The 20,000-nt window shown below is 38.9% G+C and overlaps 2 protein-coding genes across 8 annotated transcripts in view; one reads left to right on the top strand and one right to left on the bottom strand.

Moving 5' to 3' along the window:
* The window catches only part of LOC137993591 (zinc finger protein Gfi-1b-like), a 42,657-nt gene extending 24,359 nt beyond the window's left edge, over nucleotides 1-18,298 (top strand). For 5 of the 6 annotated variants that reach the window (XM_068839541.1, XM_068839540.1, XM_068839542.1 and 2 more), the window contains exons 5-8: nucleotides 9,316-9,364; nucleotides 9,873-9,953; nucleotides 15,226-15,274; nucleotides 16,027-16,166. The gene's annotated coding sequence lies outside the window, so the exon portion shown is untranslated. Of the gene's footprint in view, nucleotides 1-9,315; nucleotides 9,365-9,872; nucleotides 9,954-15,225; nucleotides 15,275-16,026; nucleotides 16,167-18,278 lie in introns of those variants that run through there. The other variant, XM_068839539.1, reaches the window with a different exon arrangement.
* On the bottom strand, nucleotides 3,195-17,389 carry LOC137993590 (zinc finger protein Gfi-1b-like). 2 transcript variants are annotated; one of them, XM_068839535.1, is made up of 4 exons: nucleotides 16,108-17,389; nucleotides 15,670-15,813; nucleotides 6,381-6,509; nucleotides 3,195-5,855 (listed from the first exon to the last, which is right to left on the bottom strand). In XM_068839535.1, exons 1-4 carry the CDS (start codon nucleotides 16,193-16,195, stop codon nucleotides 5,029-5,031), a joined length of 1,188 nt encoding a protein of 395 aa, XP_068695636.1. In that variant the 5' UTR covers nucleotides 16,196-17,389; the 3' UTR covers nucleotides 3,195-5,028. The 2 variants fall into 2 exon arrangements, with proteins under 2 accessions (XP_068695636.1, XP_068695637.1); XM_068839536.1 differs by lacking the exons at nucleotides 15,670-15,813; nucleotides 16,108-17,389 and adding an exon at nucleotides 10,335-10,473.
* Nucleotides 18,299-20,000: the final 1,702 nt, after the last annotated feature.

The following is a 20,000-nucleotide window of genomic DNA, read 5'->3' as shown; positions in this document are numbered from 1 at the left end:
GCGGCCAAATAAAATATTCTTTTGTTTTAATGTTGATAAGCCTAGCTTTCTAGCCTTGATATTAAAGACGAGCAAATTTCAAAAGAATTTTTGTTTCAAAATGAGGGCTCTAGGTCTAATTAACATGAAGACAAAAGAATGTAAAAGTGGTCGCCATTTATGAAAGTGATCTATCCAAATACATCGATTCTGTAAACTCGAGCCCGCGATATGGTCATGTGATACTGGTCCCGTTGGCATACATGGAGGGGTGGACAGTCGTACGGTAGTATGATCATACGGTGTTCTCGAACAGATGGGTTACCATATTTTCTTACCACTGGTGCTTCGCGCGCGCGCGCGGACCTCCGCTACAATCGACACATCCCTAGGGATTAAACTAAAGCCAATGAAATCGCGTGATTAGAGTAGAAAGTCCCATGGACACCGATGAAAGCAAACCTGAATTCCCAACGTGGTCATGCCATGCCATGGGTCAATTCTACCAACGCCCTTCGTTATTGACAACAATTAACTGGAATACGTTACCGAAATCAAGCTTCTTGGAGTCACCATTGACAGCTTTCTTTTCAGACACATGACAAAGAAATTTGTCGTAGAGTAAATGCAAAAGTCTGACTTGCTCCCACAAATCATGATTAAACTTTTCAAAGCTTCCATACTCCCCAACTTTGAATACGCATCTTTGCTCCCCTTGAGCCAAATTAAATAAACATCTTCCCAGGCAGGAGATTGGAATTAAGAAATGCATTTGCTATTAGAACTATAGCTCTTCTTAATTACTCCTTACGACACACTTCTCAAAAGTCGTACGTAGCGAGAAATTATCGGTGCATTGAACAAGCTCTTCTCCTCGTCTACGAAAGCATACGCAGATAAGTACTAAATTATATTCGAGAAATGTTTACCCTGCGTAGCAGCCGTTACAACCTTAAGCTTCGGGGCCAACTGGCTAACATCATGATCATCGTAGACGATGAATTCGTTTTCCTATTAGAATGGAATTGTGCCCTACGGTATTTAGAGGTCAGGATTTACTCGACAAATTTATCAACTTCCTCAAGAGAACAACGCCCTCGAATTTTCTCATGAGCTGATGACCCTGAACGAAAAAATGTTAGATAACACGTTGCACTTATCATTTTCTCAGAACTCAGACCTTTCCATCTTTCTATCCTGTATCTCAATCTTCTACCTTTCTCTCAGACTTTCGCGAATTGCTGACCTCAGTCAACGCATAATAGAAATATCTGCAAGACAAAACAGCAGTTCTAGCTTTCAATACCCGCCGGATAAACGATTCCAATCTTTCCCACTTCCCACTTCCCATCTCCGTCTCCCCCTTTCAATGCTGCCTGTTCAAGTTTTCAGCATTGTTTTGTATTGCTACAAGCAACATTGATAAGGTAGGGGGAGGGGAGGGGAGGGGAGGAGGCTGTAGTGTGTGAGATACTGGGTATTATCCTAAATTAATAACACCCCAAAAAGGTGAAGTGTCCCGATTAATTTTTCGTCTAACTTGCTTCTCTCTTTTGAGAAGTAACTCAGTAGATGAAGATAACATAGAACAAGGGAGTTAATACGACCAAGTAGTTATAGAGCTTGCCCGCAGATCCGGGGATCCCGTGTTCAAGACCCGCTCTGAATCACTAGTTGAATTTCATCCTGGCATAGTACCTGGTTCAACTTCTCTGTTGCACTTGTAACTGATAATACCCAACTGAGATTTTCAATGTTGTTGTACTGAGGAGTGGTCAGTTCAGTATGTATGCCGATTAAGTATGTATGTGCGTCTTATAATGCACAGACAAAACTTTCACTTTTTGTTTTCACTTCACGTTATTTATAAACAAATCACACACAAACAAGACCATGGTAGCCCACAGTTAGCATAGCTATTCTAGACAGGCCACGGAGACAACAATAATATTAGTGGCTCTCACAACAAAATAAAGAGAAAGGCGCTTGGAAATTGACAAGCCTGAGAATTGGACAAACAAATGCCTCGTACATAAGAGAGAAAAAGGTTCTTTGAATAGTCCAAAAATTCATTGAAAATAACCAGGCCTAAGGAAATGATTTCAGCCTTATGTGCCACCTAGGCGCGATGAGGATTATATATCTATATAAGGAACCGATTGGTCAAAGATGGATACCAGTTGCTCTCTCCAAGGGGAGAGGGGGTTGGCGCAGTGGTGAGAGCACTCGCCTCCCACCAAAGTGGCCTGGGTTCGATTCCCAGACTCAGCGTCATATGTGGATTGAGTTTGCTGGTTCTCTACTCTACTCAGAGAGGTTTTCTCCGGGTACTCCGGTTTTCCCTTCTCCACAAAAACCAATATTTGATTTGATTTGAGTTAATTTCGTTAGTGTCGCCAATTAGTGCTCTTGTGCTAAATCCATGTGAATAAAGTTGCTATTGTTATTATTATTATTATTATTATTATTATTATTATTATTATTATTATTATTATTATTATTATTATTATTATCATTATTATCATCATCATCATGTAATGAGCTCCTGCCTTTCTGGACTGAGCGTGCTTTCTCGAAAAAATTAACGCCCATGTTCAGAACGAAGTGACCCCTAAGTTAACTGACTAGAGGTATCCAAATTAACGTTTTGGGGACTTAAAAAAAAAGACAACGTTCAATATTGAAAAAAATAACTGATTAGCTTTCCTCCAGCAAGTTGCAATCCATTTCCGTCCTCTTCATCCTCTGCATCCTTAGCTTCAGAGGAAAAAAAAACCTTCATAGCAAACACATGGCAATGGAACTAACTGTGATATTGTAATGAACTTAAAGCAATGATTATTTATTTGCCTCTTAGGAGGGACACCTTTAGATTTTACTCTGTCTAACGCTGGGCGATTTTACTGGTGAATGGCGGGGAAAGTGTCAACAAAACCTGTGCCTATACCCCTGGTCAAAAACTCCTCAGCTTCCTTTTCAAGAGTGACACTTTTAGATTTTACTCCAGACGATTTTGCTCGTCAATGTGGGCCGATTTGGAAGTGATTAATCCAAGTACGATTCTTAAACTCTTTCGCATAAGGCTAAAATTCACACTGTAATTCTGACACTACCGGAACAACCAAAGCGAGTATCCACCTGGAAACCCCGACTCTCTCTTCTTTTCAAGGACCAAACAAATCACATGACTAACCTGTATAACGTCATAACCGGTCTGAGCAAAAAGCTGCCTTTATTTTTCATCACTATTTACATTACTTTACCCAGTTCGGTTAAGTTTTAAAAAGTTCCTTTGGCATCCCTATACGGACACTACTTTTTTTAAAATGAGGGGTATAAAATGTAGACCAAGGCACTATGTACAATTTTCTGGCTACTTAAAAGCGATGCTGAAAAAGATTATAGTATGGATTATAAATTCTATGAATAGTTTTCTAACTCAAGGTCATTTGGTTGTATCTATGGGACATTAAACCTAGATTTTGAAAAGGTGGTAAGTTTGGAAAGGTACATCGCCGGCTTTATACCATGGCTACATAAAGATCTCTCTCATTATCTACAGCTGAAAACATTTATGAATGTTGTAGGATTTGAGACGAAAAGTGTTTTCTAAATAATTTGCGTCATTCCTAAGTTTAAGGAGTATTCTTTTAGAAGCTTTAAACAAAATCTTAATTTTAACAGATTCCAAAAAACTCTACTCATCATACCAGAAACCCATAAGGGTTGAAACGTGTAACGCGCGTTCACAGCTTCCGAATATTCAGTGCGAACTGATTGGTTGAATGTTTCAGTGCTAAGTACCATATTTGGAAACCTCTCGCTCTTGTTGTTCCAAATATGGTACTTAGCAAATTGAATATTCACAAGCTTGTTTCCCAGCACACAAGGGGCCGTTACACGTTTCAACCCTTATGGGTTTCTGATCATACTCCACAGTCCAGTCCGAGCGGACAGAAGATCGAGTGGATCTGGTTTGCATGGCGACCTCACTATAACTTTTACCATATATAAATAAAGAATATGATGGTAATCATGATTTTAAAAGCTGAAACAAAAAGATATTGTCATCAATAACGTTTTACCATCACTTATTCAAACAAGCTTATGCTAATGAGATACAGTTTTACTCCTGTAGTTGCATGCCTATTCTTAATTATGCGTGCGTGCTACTGAGCTGGGCTTTATTTTGTCATGTGAGGTACTTTTTGTCGATTAAAATGAAACCTGTTAAAAAGATGTTTATGTTTTGCGTTTCAAGGGGCTCTCGGTGGTCATCTCGAAAGAGAAAGCCATTCTCCTCTGACCACTTCATTTCTCTCCCCCGAAGTCATTTGCCCTTCTTTACATAATGCTTATCTTTAATCCTTAAGTAGTTACTTTACGTCTGTGTATGGTATCATAACGTGTGATAAAAACTGAACTGGAATCAGATATGTCCAGAAAAGTAGATAATTAATTAGATGCACTACGATTTCAATAAGCGTCACGAAGTGTCTCCTGGCAGCCCTAAACTCTGCTCCTCGAGTAAATACATGCATAAAAAGCTGCATTTACCTAATCTTGTTCCCAGATCTCCCACGGTGATATGGGCTCCAGTGACAGAGTGAGATCTGGGTACGAGATTAGCATTTACCCTAACCTAAAAATAACACTGGTCTTGCATTGGACACGCGGAATCTTATTGTTGGAAGTAGGTGGCAAATGCGGCATAGACTTAACGGGACACTTCGTTTTGGATATCAAAATTGGGTGGGCATCTAATTACAAGCATTGCTGGGCATTGTGGACTAGACTGAGCAAAATTAAGTGGCGTCGTGGGCGTTGGCTTGACACGAAAATCTTCCCGGCACAAATCTTGCTTTAACCACAAACGGAATCTGTCTTCCATATTTCTGAATTTTTAAATCCATAACACTTGGTACATAGCTTACACGATTCCCAAGCTTCAAACTTGCAAAACACTACCACGTGGTAATATAGTTTCTTTGCTTTACTCAATCACGTAAAGCTTGTACCTCAGCGAAACGAAACATTGGCTTTGTTCTTTCAATCCTCAATCTCGTGCGTATACATATGTCTTCTCAAGTCCACTTTGCGCATGAACGATACGCCACAGTCATCGCATGAGAACGGCTTGAAACCCTTGTGTTTCCGACAATGTGTAATGAGATTGGACGACTGGCTAAAGGACTTGCCGCAGAAGCTGCACTGGTGTGGTTTCTCGCCCGTGTGGATGTACGTATGTTTCTTCATGTCGGACTTCTGATGAAATCTCTTGCCGCAGAACTGGCACTCGAACGGGCGCGTGTCCGAGTGAATCAACATGTGCGTGGAGAGCGTGGATGACCGCTTGAAACTCTTACCGCACGATATGCAGTGGAATGGCTTTTTGCTTGAGTGCACGATCATGTGCTGCTTCAAACTGATGGAATTATTGAAGACTTTGTCGCATATTTCGCAGTGATATAGCTGTTTCGTCATACCCCTCGGTCTGCGTTCATTTGCTACCTCGTGTACTTTCCCCATGTTACTGCAGGTGTAGTTTACTTGGTGTATATTTTCGCTACGAGACTGTTTTTCTTCGGTTTCGGCGTTTGCATGGTAAGTAGATCCTTCTTGGGGCATCATTACACCACAGAGTTGATAGGCCCCACGATAGCTTCCAAGGGGAATCCCAGGGATAGTTGCTTGGAGCCGCCTCGTTTGTGTCCACTGTTGCATCCAGCGCATAAAGGACCTGGCTCCCCCAGGGGTCTGCTGAAAGCAATTCCACAGGGGGATAGAAGAAGTTTTCCAGGACGGTTCACGGTTATGTTGATCTTTAAACGATGAAAAATTTGGCATTTGCCTATGTCCTGAATCCAAAGTCAAACCTTGAATTAAAATAAAGAGTACCAATTTATTGCAGTGAATTAGAACGAAATTATGTGCCTTATGTTAAACTTTATAAAGTCTACAACCTCGTTCCAAGGGAAAAGCACCCTGGGGACGAGGTTGTAAAGTCTATTGTACTTTAAAAGAAGGATATCTTTATCGCGATTCGTAAAACCAACAAATTAATATTGGAAAACCGTGATTCAGTTATAGCCATATACCTGTAATGCAGATTTCGTTTTGTGAAGTGTACTTTGTGCCATTTTAAAAACTGGCCCACTAAGGTTTTTCGATGATCAATCAGCCGTTAGTTGGCTAAGCAGCGTACCCTCCTCCTCTCCGTTTTTTCTTTATTGGGGGAGGGTGCGGCTGCTCGTAGGCTATTATTTGCTGTGGGCACTGGTGGATGTCGTCCAAGTTTCAGGGACATTTTCCCCTTTTGGCAGCTACGTTGGCAATCTATGTTGGTAGCTTTGTTTGTTTTCTAGATTATGATCATCAAATACCGATAAATTAACTCTTACCATTGAAATGAAAAGTTGGCTTTGTATCCGTTTCACAAGTTTCCTTATCCCGGTTGCTATCCGTCTGGCAATTGTTGTTTTCAGTCGCCTTGACTTTTCTCTCGAACTGCTCACCGAGGTAAATTCCATCTGCAACAAGAAAATGAAGGTCGAATAGTACTTTTCACCGCGTGCAATCTTCCAGAAATGGTTCTAAGAGCGATTCACTTTTTTTGTAAAATATGCCGAATCATCTTAAAGCTTGTGAACGCAAGCAAGAGGAAAATCCCGGCCTCCTGCAAATCAAGAGGAACAAAAGAGAACTTTTCTTGTCTCTCTTTCATTGTTTTGAGTTGATTTTTTCAAAAGCTTTCAAACTCGGCACTGACGCTGAAACAGTTTTCTATCAAGTTGACATCCGTGCGTTCTGAACGTCAACTTTCTCTTTGATCAAGGTCGCTTGCATGGAGGAAGGAAGTTATCCTTGTATTAGGAAGATCGTGGACGGCGAAACAATATTTTCACCTGGTCACATGCAAAAAGTTCGGTTGGGGTCATGGTTCCTAATTGGTAAAATGAAATCGCTGACGCCTGCCTGCTTCTACGCTTGTTATTCTGAGAGAAGTTCTCATGTTGCTGGGATCGTACTAAAATCGTGATTTTACTCCTCCGCCAGGGAACATATCCAAAACCTACTGACCTCTTAGCACAAAGGCCAAGTATAACATTTTACATTAAGCTGTTTACAGAAAGCATACCAGTGAACCACCACTTTGGATCTTCTAAATACTTTCATCTACTTTTCACCATTTCAATAGACTTATTTATCACAGAGCGTAGATCGCGCAGAAAGCAGCGCCGCAGCCAAAGAACCAATGCAAGGATCTGAGTTTGTCTTCTGTTGTTTAAATACACGATACAGGTTTTCGTTTACCACTTCATTTATTTTATTTTATTTTTATTATCCATTTGCCTTAAATACATATTACAATGAAACGAATCAAGAAATACAATTAAAGACGAGGAAGTCTCAAGAAGCCATGGAGGCTTATAAGAAGACGCCGTGGGTAGACTTTCATATATCGGACAAAAATGGCTGACGACAAAACAACCATTGCTGTTCCGATTATAGGCCTTGCTAATTAGGTATTGTTATGTTCACTTTGTTCTTTTGTCCTATGGACATTAATTATTTCGGATCTAGTATATTAAAAACGGGAAAAAGAGAGACAAAGAAAATACAAAATAGTTAAAAAAGAAATCCAAAATGGTTAAAAACAACTACATTCACACTCTTTCAAATTTTGAATATTTGACGTCATGATCACTTCCATCTTGATTATCCAATAACCTCGACTCCGTTCCAGACTCTCTCGCTTTTCTGTCTAGTCATAAAGGAAGAAAAGAGACGTGACTTGGATTCAAGATTGATTCTTCCAGTTTAATTTTGAGCGAATTTTTAAGGGCTGGCAAATATATATCAAAAGATTGGGTTCTTCTTAAAATAAAAAAATGAAAGAGAAGTTGCGTGTTGAGTATACAGCGATTTGAAAACTTGAATTTTTTTTTCGTAGAAGGGTTTTCAATAGGTGGACAAGAGATTCCTTCTCCTAGGTGCGTTACTGAAATACGGCCTCTAGTTCACAGGCAATGTAAGATATACGTATGGAAGGTAACGAGACTACATATAGAGATAATTGTGATTTCAAAACAACAAAATTCTAAGTTCAACAAACCAAATAAAAAATTCTGAAAGAGGCGTTTTCGTTGAGAGGATCTGTATTTAAGCACCAGTTCACACACTATTCGAGGTTTGCCCTTTTAGCAGGTGACAATTAACCTCGAAAAGATAAATGTCAAGCGAGATCACCAGGAAGTCATCATAACCAGTCTGAGATTTGACGGAGTTTCAATTATCTTCTGGTTTTTGGGGCGATCGTAAGTATGTGACTGACGACCGCGCGACTTTACTCAAACAACTCAGTATCTTGGCTCAATTTTGATTTTGGAGTACAGCCGGGACACAAATAATGAGCGCTTGCACCTCATGTCGAAGTCATATCGAGCCATTTGGGACAAAAGAGGAAGGGAATTTGAATAAATTCAATTGCAATGAAGGTAGTTCGTCGCAGTTACCACTGATATCACTAAAGTGATATATTTGCTGATGATCCTGAAAATATTCAACCTCTTCACAAACTACCATAGAAGTGAAGTAAGAACCATCTGTTCACATGAATTCAGGCGCCAATCTTGGGAGCGTCGATAATTTTATCCAATTGTCTAGTTACTACTAAGTCTCTGTCCAGTACTGGAGCTTCAGTTAATATGTAGAAATATTGTATTTATCAGTTACTTTACAAAATTATGAGCTCGCACAAAACCAATGTATTGCCAATAATGGGCATATACCGCAAAACCTAGGATATCATGGTGAGAATCTCGCTATGTTATGGTGATCTCCCCGTTATTTATTTTGTACTAGATTAGAAGACAGATCGGTCGTGATTAGTGCATTGCATCTACTTATCCAAGCAGTTTCGCACCAGTTGTGTCCAGAAATCGTTCCACGACGAACTTTGACTGCTCAAGAAATTTCGACAAAATTTACACCGAAGTGACAGGGCCGAATGAATCATAGTAAATCTTCAATTGATTCCACCAGTACGTTACGAGAACAAAACAACGGAAACTAAACAAATAGGAAGTTTTACTGGGGGTAATTTTTTTAGTTTAAGATCTAGAGTTAAATTATTTACGCATCAATGTCTGGCAGTCCTGGGCGAAAAGACAAAACTCTCACAGGTGATTCTAAAAATAAGTAGAGGTTAGTTAAGATTCTTAGCGGGAAAAGAAAAGTAAGGACTCAAAATAATGCCATTTGTACCTCCAGTAATATTACTCAAGGTTTATAAAGGGGATGTCACTAGCTAAATAAAGCTGTTCTCTCGCTTAGGCTTGCTATAAAGTAGAGGCAAGGGAAGATTCTCATCGGAAAAAATAAGGTAGGGTCTGGAGATTGTTTCATTTGTACGTAAAGAGAAAGTTTTCAAGTTTTCAGGGACTGTTGTAGCCAATTGAACTGACGTATTTTCTCTTTCAGGCTTAGGTTATACCAAAAAGCCCTCGTGCTTCGCTCTCGGGCCATAACTTTCAGTATGTCCGTCCAGCCTGGCTGGAAAGAGGTACAATTAGACAATGGCCAGGGAGATATACAGACTATGGGGTATCAAGGCTTAGGGTATCCCCAAACGACACCCTTAAAATGTAAGAAACGTCACGGGGAGCAAAAAAAAAAAAAAACTCAGTTAAATTTAATAAGTGTATGGTCAGCCAACACCCAAAGTTGATCCAGGCACCTAGCACTTGATTAGGTTTTCCATTGCTTTCATTGAGTGCAAAAATGAGAATTCTGTAGGTTGATTTGGAGCATAGACCCTGTTCGATTTTATGTCTCGCCACATACGGCGTGACTCCCGCAGCGCCTTGTTTGAATCTCTTATTTTTTCTCAGTATCAGACTTGTTACGTCTGCAAGGGCCAACCCGAGGAAGCAAAGTGGTACAAGGAAATAAATTCCAACTGAAAAACTGAGGTTAGAATAAATATATAACGAACGGCAGGAAAAAGGCTTCAGAGACTTATAAACTCAAAACGTAACTTTCAGTACGAATGGTAATTTTTCTTTTGCTTTAGTGACGTTTTAATTATAGGTGTGTCACTGAACGTTTACAGCAAAAAAATCTATATTGATACAGCTTTATTCCTGCTCGAAAAAGATCCGGCAAGAAACGTTAAATTCCTTCAGTTACTGTTTAAAAAACTGAAATTTTACCTGAGGTAAAATTCCAGTTAAGAAGTATTTCCAATCAGAGTTATTGCGGAACAAGCAGCTTTTGGATAATTTACAAAAACTGAACCAGCTTTCACAAACTCCTAAATCTGAATTCAAGAACTTAAATTATTGTATACTTACCGAGCGGTGCTTTTGTTTTTCTTAATTTATCAGTAATCTCAAATTTTGAAGAAACACTCTGCTTGATAAGGAAAGATTTCGGCATTGCTAAGTTTCCCACGGATTAACGCTTCAAACTGAAATAAGTTTAATTCCTGATTCTGTGCAATAACTGAAGGGCGTAGTCGAATGAAAGGCTGAAGTTTTTCTTTATGAAAAGACATGAGACAAACATATTCTTTGCTGTGATTGGCTAGACGGGCATGACAACACGTTCGACATTCTATGGAGACGCGGAAGAAATTGTTTCTTGGGAAAGATCCAAAACGAAATGGATTGAATCCAGTACGAAACCTTCACAAACAATGAAAATAATACAAATAGGTAGGACTTTTGTTTTTTTTTGAACGTGTTAATAGTCTTATCCTGAACAGTATTTGGCACCGCAATATGTCAGTGATGCCAAAACTGATTTTGAATCAAATTGCTTACATTTGCGAGTGTTTTAGCCTCTAGATGTGGCAATTTTAATGACGTTTCAAAAAGTTAATGTTAGAGGGATGGAAACCTAAAATTATGTCTAAAATTTGACAAATGCCGTGAATTAGAACATTGCCGGATTCTGGACTGGCAAGACACATTCCGCCTTAAGCCGATTAGTTTACTTTCTACATTTGGTGAAGGAAATTTCTAAAGTTTTCTTCGTTAGTTGATTTGAGACTAATTCCCCAGTCTAGCGTTTTTGTCAAAAATCTAGTGATGTATCTAAATGGCGGAATCGAATTAAATTGGCAAATAAATACAATGGAGGTTAAAGTAGTGCTTCACCAAGCCGCGATTTCTTTCGTAATTCGGGGCGTCGACCTTCCAGTGAGGCTTCTACCCCTCATAAGGAAAAGTAGAATTTAGAGCACCCGTGTATTCACGGGAAAGAAGACGGGTCCATGAATGTTATACTCTTAATTTATCCTTTTGTGGCTCTTTGCGAGCCAATTGTCAGTTCTTGCCGGCGTTGCGAGTCTCATTGTTTTTTTGTTTATTTACTTAAATATAACAACATAATACAATAATTCAGTTGTTTTTTCAATGCTTGGTCTCGCTGATTCAGAAAAGAATTTCTCATTTAGTACAACTCGGTGTAGCCCTAGATCTGAACATTTCAAAAAACTGAATAACAACGACTCTCATATTTTCTCTCTATTTTCTCATATTTTCTAGTCATTTCGTCGTCGAATTGTTTCTGACTGTAAATAGATACAACTTATCTTTTCGCGTATTTTTTAACAACGCTTTAACTATTTCTGTTCACCGCACACCCACATATAAAAAAAAATGCCTGAAGTAGGACTTGGAATTGAACGAACAAAAAACATTTTTGAGATCGGCTTATCATGAATTTGTGAGAAGAGTAAGATCTTGAATTGCTTCGTTCTTCTCAGCAGCCCTGTAAATCTCTATGTGCAATCATCAGTGAAAGCGCGTTAACATAAACTTAAATCGCTTTTAAAAGTCTCTTCTTGTGATTTTTCATGATTTATTGGAAAATGTTCAAAATGACTTGTTTTTAAAATCGGGACCATCCTAACTCGGATGCAAAATAATATAGTTTGAACAAGACTTTAGTCCCAAGATGCCAAGAAATTCCGTTAAATTGGTAATCGAGAAAAACATATTTTTATTCTGCATTTCCGAAAGTCCTACCCTCTGTGCTAGCGCTTCTTCAAGTGCACGGTTGATGAAAGGTATTGTTTTAAATGAAGTCTGTTTTCTGGCACACTAATATAAAGCCACCCACTATTACTAAAGTTAGAATACCCAAATGCATGTGTAGGATGTAAATCTTTTTTAGCAAAAAAGAGGCCTTACCCCCTAAAAAATGATTTTTGTTGCTGGCGCTCATTATTATCAAAATTTGTTCATAGCATCAATAAAGTATCTCGGTAACTGTTTACTCGAAAACCGACCAGTGACATGAAAGGATTCAATTCGTTGCATGGAATTAATTCTGAGTTGCTAATAGTGAACGCGGCGAGCCATTTGGAGAATGTTTCAGAAACTCACAAAATTTCTCTACTGAATAGAAACTAATGAAAGGGCTGGCGCGTTTGCTAGATTTGGGCACTAGGCCAACGTTTCCACATCAATTAACTCGTTTCGGAAAGCAGTCATTAGGTCATCATGAAAATTGCGTCCACAAATGAACGACTCGAGCCAATTTTTTTGAGATTTAAAGTCTTTAATTAATTGGAAAGCTGTCTTAATGTAGATTCAAGAATATGGAGCATCATTGTGTGAATGAGTCATGCTGATGCGAGCAGGGTTTGGTTAATTTGCAATGGGATTCTTTATCACACGAATGAATTAAGGGGGTAGTTTCTATAGAAACTGTGGTGCTGCGTCGGTGGGGAAGTAGTATACAAAAATGTGGTTTATCCGTGGTTGAGCGGATTCGCTCTGACGAGGGGATAACGCTCGAAACGTCAGCCTTTAGAATCTCTGTACGGTGGCCAATTTACATTATCAACTCCGTTGATAAACCACATTTTTTCTTTATCGCACAAGATTGACTGGGATAATTGTCCAAAAAGAAAATAAGTAGCTTCCGCAATTCACCCCAAAGACGACCTCCGAAGACCTACGCGGAAAGAAAAATGAAGTTTCCTTGCTGGGCCCAGTTTTTGATTCTGTATCTTTTAGTCCCTTTTCATCATATAATTTGATGATTTCTCATGAACGGAACCAGTCATGGTCATAGCGCCAGCGGATGGGACTGTTGTTTATGCAAATAGTTTATTTATCCGAGACTAACCAGATGGCGATGATATTTTTCTAAACCTCGAATAGCCTTCATTGTGCTACATTAAAATCAATTTGATTGTTATTTCAGCATGTAATCCTAACTCGGTTTCCATTTAAAAATTTTCGCGCGAACGGATAACGCAAGACGCTCAGATATTCACGGATTGCGCGAAACCAACTGCTATACGGGCACAGATACAGCATTCTCATTTTACTCGCTTCAACCAGAATACCGGTGACTGGTGGATTTAACGACTTCTTGTAATCCAAATGTATAATTGTTGTTTTTTGAACCGAAGCCAGGAAGGGAGGAAATTAGTTGCATGCACCGGTACGCTTATTAACAAAATCAATGAGATGAAGTCACTTCTCCTTTCAAATGGAGACACCATTCTAAAGAGATGTCTGCTGTGATTATTGTCCAACTTTCCAAAAAGCGAATCCTCTGACGGAGGACTTATTCTTGTTCACATATATGCTCTTATCACTTGAAAACTCGTTGCAAGCTATACTCTTTTCTTTGTAATGGACTGGCAAATTGAAAGAAGGCACCGCCTTAAGCTAGCGAACAAATTAAGACGTTTCACCAATGCCGAGGTGCCTTTAATTTGACAAGAAAGAACCACAAGGAAACTGAAAATAGAACGCCCCCTTTCATGACTCAGTTGCCTTGTAATCTTAGCTCTTCCACGCCCTGTTGTTTCAAGCGATGGGCAATTTTGTGCGAAAGGCTTGAAAATAGACGTGAGTGGCCATGCAATTTGCAGGTCTTCTTATTCTTCCTCCTTGGAACCTAATATTCTCAGTTAAGGGTAGTTGTTTGTTAAATAAAAATCAAAGGTGAGTTGTAACTCATCCTGCGGAAAAGAAACTTAGCAGAGATTCAAAAAAATGTAACTGCCAATATATGTAATTGGAGCCCAAAAAAGATGGAACGTAGCTGCAGGCTACTGTTGTTTTCATCGACCAAAGCCACAGAGGTTGCCAAAAATAATTGTTGTTTTGTACGAAAAAGATATTTACGAGAAAGATAGTATCACGATTTTGTTGTCACGTTCAGCAAACATTTTTACCGGCATGGGACAATTCTCTTATGCCCATCGACTTGCTTGGTCACCAATTAACTTCTAAGCAGAAAAAAAAGCTTTAATTTTCTGTTAATACCAGAACAAATTTTCAACTAAGATGGAATAACATCAATATATAATCTATCAAATCTTTGACATTTACGCTCTTGCTATTTAATGACATCTTTTCTTTTTCAGTGCAAAGCTGGCACATTTCCCGGCAATATATTCAATATACTTTTCGTTTTGTAAATATCCCCTTCGATTAGCGCAAAGTTTGGCAACAATTATATCACTCACTGACAAAATTTTAACTGAATTTTTTGGCTCTGTCGTGGAAAAATCCAAAATTTTAGTTCTCCCGAAGAGCTATTTGATGCGATTTGTGGAACCAGTGACAACTGAAATTAGGTGGTGTTATTACAAGGTCTGACTCCTTGGTGAGCTCTAGGCGGGGAATTCTAATGCCACTTGATGAAGTTTTCACCTTAAATAACTTCTGAGCTTTGGTATAAAAGTGTTTAAAAATAAAACTGCACATACTGATAAAAGATCTCGAAATTTAATGTGTTAACAACAATAAACGATACAGATTTCCTAGGTGTGGTTGAAAAATTTGAACTCGAATTAACCCAGGCTTTCTGTGCCTTCGATGTCTCCTTAGTAGCTAAAGTAACCAACTCAAAGATGTTTCAATCATCAAAGATAGCAGTAGATCTATAATTTTAACTCCTCGAGTAATTAACAGAAGGCGATTAATAGAATTCTGCCTCGCTGGTACGTTATGAAAATACCTTACTCTAACATGACTTAACAAAACCCCTCTTAAATCAAGGAACCACTGAGGATTCCTATTCGAATTTGTTTCGGAAGGGCGCAGGGCAAACGACATTGAAATTACAATTCAATTTTGTGAAGGACGATTCAGCATGACATTGCATTAAATGTGAAATCAGTTTTTAATTCAGTCAAAATATAGTGATTGCTACACGGATTGAAATCATTTAAATGAGGTTTTAAATCAACTTTTTGCACTTTTCTTCAAGGTACCCAGTGTGCGAATAAACGAAAGTCAGAATTGTTGAGGACGTTATAGTAAGTAACCTGAGAACAGCAAACCCTTCACAACACCAGCTCAATTTTACATAAAGCGCAAAATTGCCACCAGCAACAGATAAATACAATTTTTTGGGCCGTAAAATCAAATGAGGACCTGACTGTGTTTTTTTAAATCCCTCACACAATGGAATAAAATCTCAAGAAAAAATGTCCCAAGGGTATACATAAGCTGCAAGAAAAATAAAATTAAAAAAATAACTGAACAACTCCAGTTTCTTGTGAGACTCCTTTTATGGTTGGAATGTAATTTACGTTTTTTATCCTGGGCCAACTCTTACGTTGTTGTTTCGAAAAATTCAAGATCAGTGGAACCAAACAACACATTTTGTGAAATAGCGCAAATTAAGGCTTAACTAGCTAGCCACCTTTACCTCCAAACTTGTCCTCGCTACTGGAAACATGAGCAGAATCATTGCCACCTTTGAAAATTCCTGTTGAATCGATCGCCTTTCCGGGAATGTGTGTTGAGAAAAACCCGGCAGCCTCATTAACCGTAGACGAGTGGTTTTGTGTTCCTAATAGATCAGACAAAACAAGGTAGGCACATTTTTGGAAGACCTTAACTTTAATCATCAAACGTACTAAACAAATTCAATCAAACTGTTGGTCATTGTCGAAGGGCAAAATTTTCCTTGAAGTAATGCAAAATTGACAGCGAGGGGACGAGATTCCCCCTACTGAAATATGTTCTAACAAGATGTGAACTGATGAAGTGTAACATTTTACAGGTACCAGGTACAGATAAATGGGGAATGCGCAAACCATTGCAGATCCAAACCCTGAAAAAAAAAATCACAACAGCTATTTACCTTCTACGACTCTTGTTCCAATTCCCTGGGGAGATTCCTCGCTGGAAACTGCAATGGACTTCGCGCGGACAAGAAAAGCTCTTGGCATTTTGATTTTCCTTTCCTAAGTCTCTCCAGGGACGAAAAGGAGACTTTTGAGGGTCTAACCAGGCGCGTCCCGGACAGCAGGTCTTACAGGCTATATAATAGCGCCCCTTTTTGTTACCTTTTATAAAACTCTTGCGCAAATAATTATTAAGAATTCACTTATCGGTGTAAGCTGACTCTTGGGTAGACAGGTGCGTCAGTTTGCGCTTTCTCCTGGGTTTAGTGCGGTTTTATCTTAATCATATCCCACCTGCGTAATCACTATGCAAATGAAAAGCGTCTAAATTGAATTGCCATTTACTTGCAAACTTTGCGTCATCGCATGCATGGCTCTGTCCTACTGCAGCACGCGGTGCAAAGGAACACGACTGAAGGGCTCGAGGCAATAAGGGACTTATCTATTTCATGTACCGATTTCGATATCCTCTGAATTCTTGTTTGTTTTCCCTGGCTACAATGACACATTTTGCGAGTGTCTTTGTTTTGCAAATTTGTCTTTAATTATTAACAGAGGAGGCTCTGTAAAATCGTAAGGAAGGCGCGAATTTCCTGCGGACAGACGTGAGGAAATTCTTTTTCTTCGTTATTTCGGCCGTAAATATTTTTTTTCGAGTTCCGTTACGCTTACCAAGAATAAAATCAAAGAGCTTAAGTAGCCTTAGAAACTACCTAATTTATATCAAATATCTTTCGCCGGGGAGAAATTTGATCACGTCCAGTTTAGGATTCTTTAACCGTGCAACACGCCACGACACCATCCAGTTAAACTCAATTTGGTAATTCTCTGTTGGTAAGGGTATGTTTCGAAACGAACGTGAGGTGCTAACCTCACTAAGGAGAGAGGGACCAGCTATGTGACGGAATCAAAACGAAACTCTCACGTTTTCCTTACTGAATCGCATTCTCTCACAAAATCTGCAAAGTGAAAAGGCTTCCTATTGACATTCCAACTAAGTTGCAGTTGCATAATCTGACACAAGTCACGTTCTTAGCAAAAGCATGCCCAATGAAGCTTTCATGCGTGTCACTTCTTTGATCATGATCTTCATTTTAAATGTGGTTTTCTTGTATAGTTTTCATGAGTTTACCACTGTTAATTTGTAAATTATCGCTTTGAAATACTTTTCGTTGTAAAGGTTTGATGTCTGGTTAAGCTTAAAATTAATAAACGAATATCGTTCACAACTTTGCCAGGTGCCTCGTGATTGAGAAAATTAAATCGTTCATGTTTAAGGGAACCAAGTTCTTCGGCTGAGATAACGAAGAACTTAGGGTTTTGGATTTCTGAGATAATAAATTCGGAATAGAATTCTATAGTTTGAAAATATTCAAAATTTAACATGTACACCCAGCCAACCACAAAGTTTGAATAAACCATATTCGTATTCTCAGTATTGGACCTGAACTAGCCTGCAATGAAGACTAATGCGAGGGAATATATTAAAAAGTATTTGCATTTGAAAAGGTTACCTGCATTAACCTCCATTGCAAGCTAATTCCAGTCCAATACTGAGAATACGTGCATGGTCTATTACTTATGCGTTGTTTTCATGAAGGATCTTAGTAATTAAAGGTCGAGGGACCTCGACTGTACTTGACTTATTAAAGGTTTATTGTTTTTCGTTTCGGAGTCCAGATTTAACTCATTTTCCAATTAAAAAGTTTGGACATGTCAGCTAAAAGTGTTGTTTTGAGAGGCAAAGCCTAAATTAATATGAATGGTGCTACAAGTAGCTTAGCTGACCTTTTTATAGCCTGAAAAGAGAAAGAGTCTTTCTTAACTCTTATGGTGAAAAAGATTAACCAAAAGTCAGAATAGACAATGCAAAGAGTAGAAAGCACAGTACTCGACGAATTAACCGAGAGTTTGTTTGCATAATTTATCACTACAGATCCTTTTACTTAACTGTTTTTTTTTGCATTGTTAAATTATAGCGATGAAGGCAAGCATTGTAGGCACCAAATACCAATTGCAAATGCCATTTGTAACTTGCATTTAACAATTTTGAGTCCACGGTCTCAGGAAGCGATTGAAAATACCATCTTCCGACTATCCGATATCTAAAACGTTTCTCTTACTTCAGTTGACTTCCGTACTGTTGGCCATAAGGTGAAGCGAAAAAAGAACAGAGTGTCAGTTACCTTACATTATTAATACAGACCGAGAAATCAAGGTAAGAAAGTTCTTTATTGTATTTAGTCTTGATCATCGAGCGGGAAAGCACAATTCAGTAAAGTTGGCTGTAGTGTAGTGTGGCATCAGCATAATCGGCTAATTGTCTGTGGGACCCAATGAAATGTAAGATTCACTCATGACCACTTCGACTTTCCCACAGTAACAATATGGACTTTAGGGAGCTTTCGCAACGACAACGGCGACGGCAACGAGAACGTAAAAAAATGGCTTATATATAGCGAGCAAAAGCAAAAACTTTGCACGCTCTGCACGTGCATCTTTTCTTTTTTGTATATTTCTTTGCCGTCGTCAGCAAAACAACAACGTGAAATGATCAAATTTGAGGTTTTAAGGCCAGTTTAAACGGTTTCAACAATTGCTTCGAAATGCATTTAACACTTTGTTGAACCAAATGTTTGGTGCGTTTGAATAGGTCGTCCAACATTGTTGAAAGCGTAAAAAATGTAGAGAGCTTGTTGAAAGCGTGTTGAATCAACTTTAAATAGGTTTAAACTTTTATTCAACATCAATTCAACTTTTCCGTTGTTCTCGAAAATGTTGAATAGTGTTGCAGCCGTTTGAACACTCTGTTCAACAATTGTAGAACACGCGCATGCTCACATCAGGTCACAAAAGTCAATATGGCGTAGTTTATCTGGACGAGAGACACTGGTTTCTAGTTCTCATTTCGTCGCAATCAAATTTTGCGAAAGTGTTGGTTTTTTTGTTGGCGCAATGTTGGAGCCCGGTTTGAACGGCCTCTGCACAACTTTGTTTTTGCGTCCAACATTTGCCCACCATCTGTTCAACTTGTTGAAACCGTCTAAACGGGCCTTTAGAGAGAACTTGCGCGCCTGAGGATAATTTTTCCTTTTTTCCCCTAAATTGAGCGCCGTTCATACTAGTTTTGTTCTTGAGTGTTTGCCACACCCTTGTCACGTTAAAATGCTTGGAATAGTCTCAAAGCGATTAAAATAACGCGAATTCACATTTAACGACGTTCTCGTTACCGTCGTCGTTGCTAAAGCTCCCTTTTAACTGATTCAAGTCACGTCGAAATATACCTTTGCAATATTCGTACAATATGGGCGAATCAGCCTAAAAAATAAATAGGGACTTTAAATCTACGACGGCGACGAACGACGAAAGCGTCACCTCAAAATATAACTTGGCTCTATCATAATTATGTCTTTCGCGATTATTCAGTCTCGTTCATGATCATTTGGTGAGTTCACGTTGTTGCTATGCAGAGCATCGCAAAAAATGTGCGCTAAATTGCGTGCAGCACGTAGCACGTGCAGAACTATTATTTTTGCTCTTTCAATCTTTTGCGGCGAGTTTGCCTATTTACCGAGTTAGGATTTCGAGTTGGATTTTTGAGTTGCATGGATTTCCGAGTTGGTCAGTATAAACTGCAGGTTATGATGTAACTGTTGAAAAAGCTCAAACCCTTTAGAAGAGCTAAAAGTTAAGCCTCAATATTGTTTTATGCCTAATTAGGCCTAAGGTTAGCACTTCTAAAAGGTTTGGGCTTTTTCAGCAGTTACGTATCAGTTACGTACATTATAACCTTACTCTGCATTTCACCGCTGGCCAGGGTTGCTCGAAGCATGGTTAGCACTAGCCGGCG

The sequence above is a fragment of the Montipora foliosa genome, chromosome 2 (genome assembly GCF_036669935.1).
Source record: "Montipora foliosa isolate CH-2021 chromosome 2, ASM3666993v2, whole genome shotgun sequence".
Classification (NCBI taxonomy): Eukaryota; Metazoa; Cnidaria; class Anthozoa; order Scleractinia; family Acroporidae; genus Montipora; species Montipora foliosa.
The sequence above is the reverse complement of the archived record's forward strand: the minus strand, read 5'-3'. Positions and strand labels throughout refer to the sequence as shown.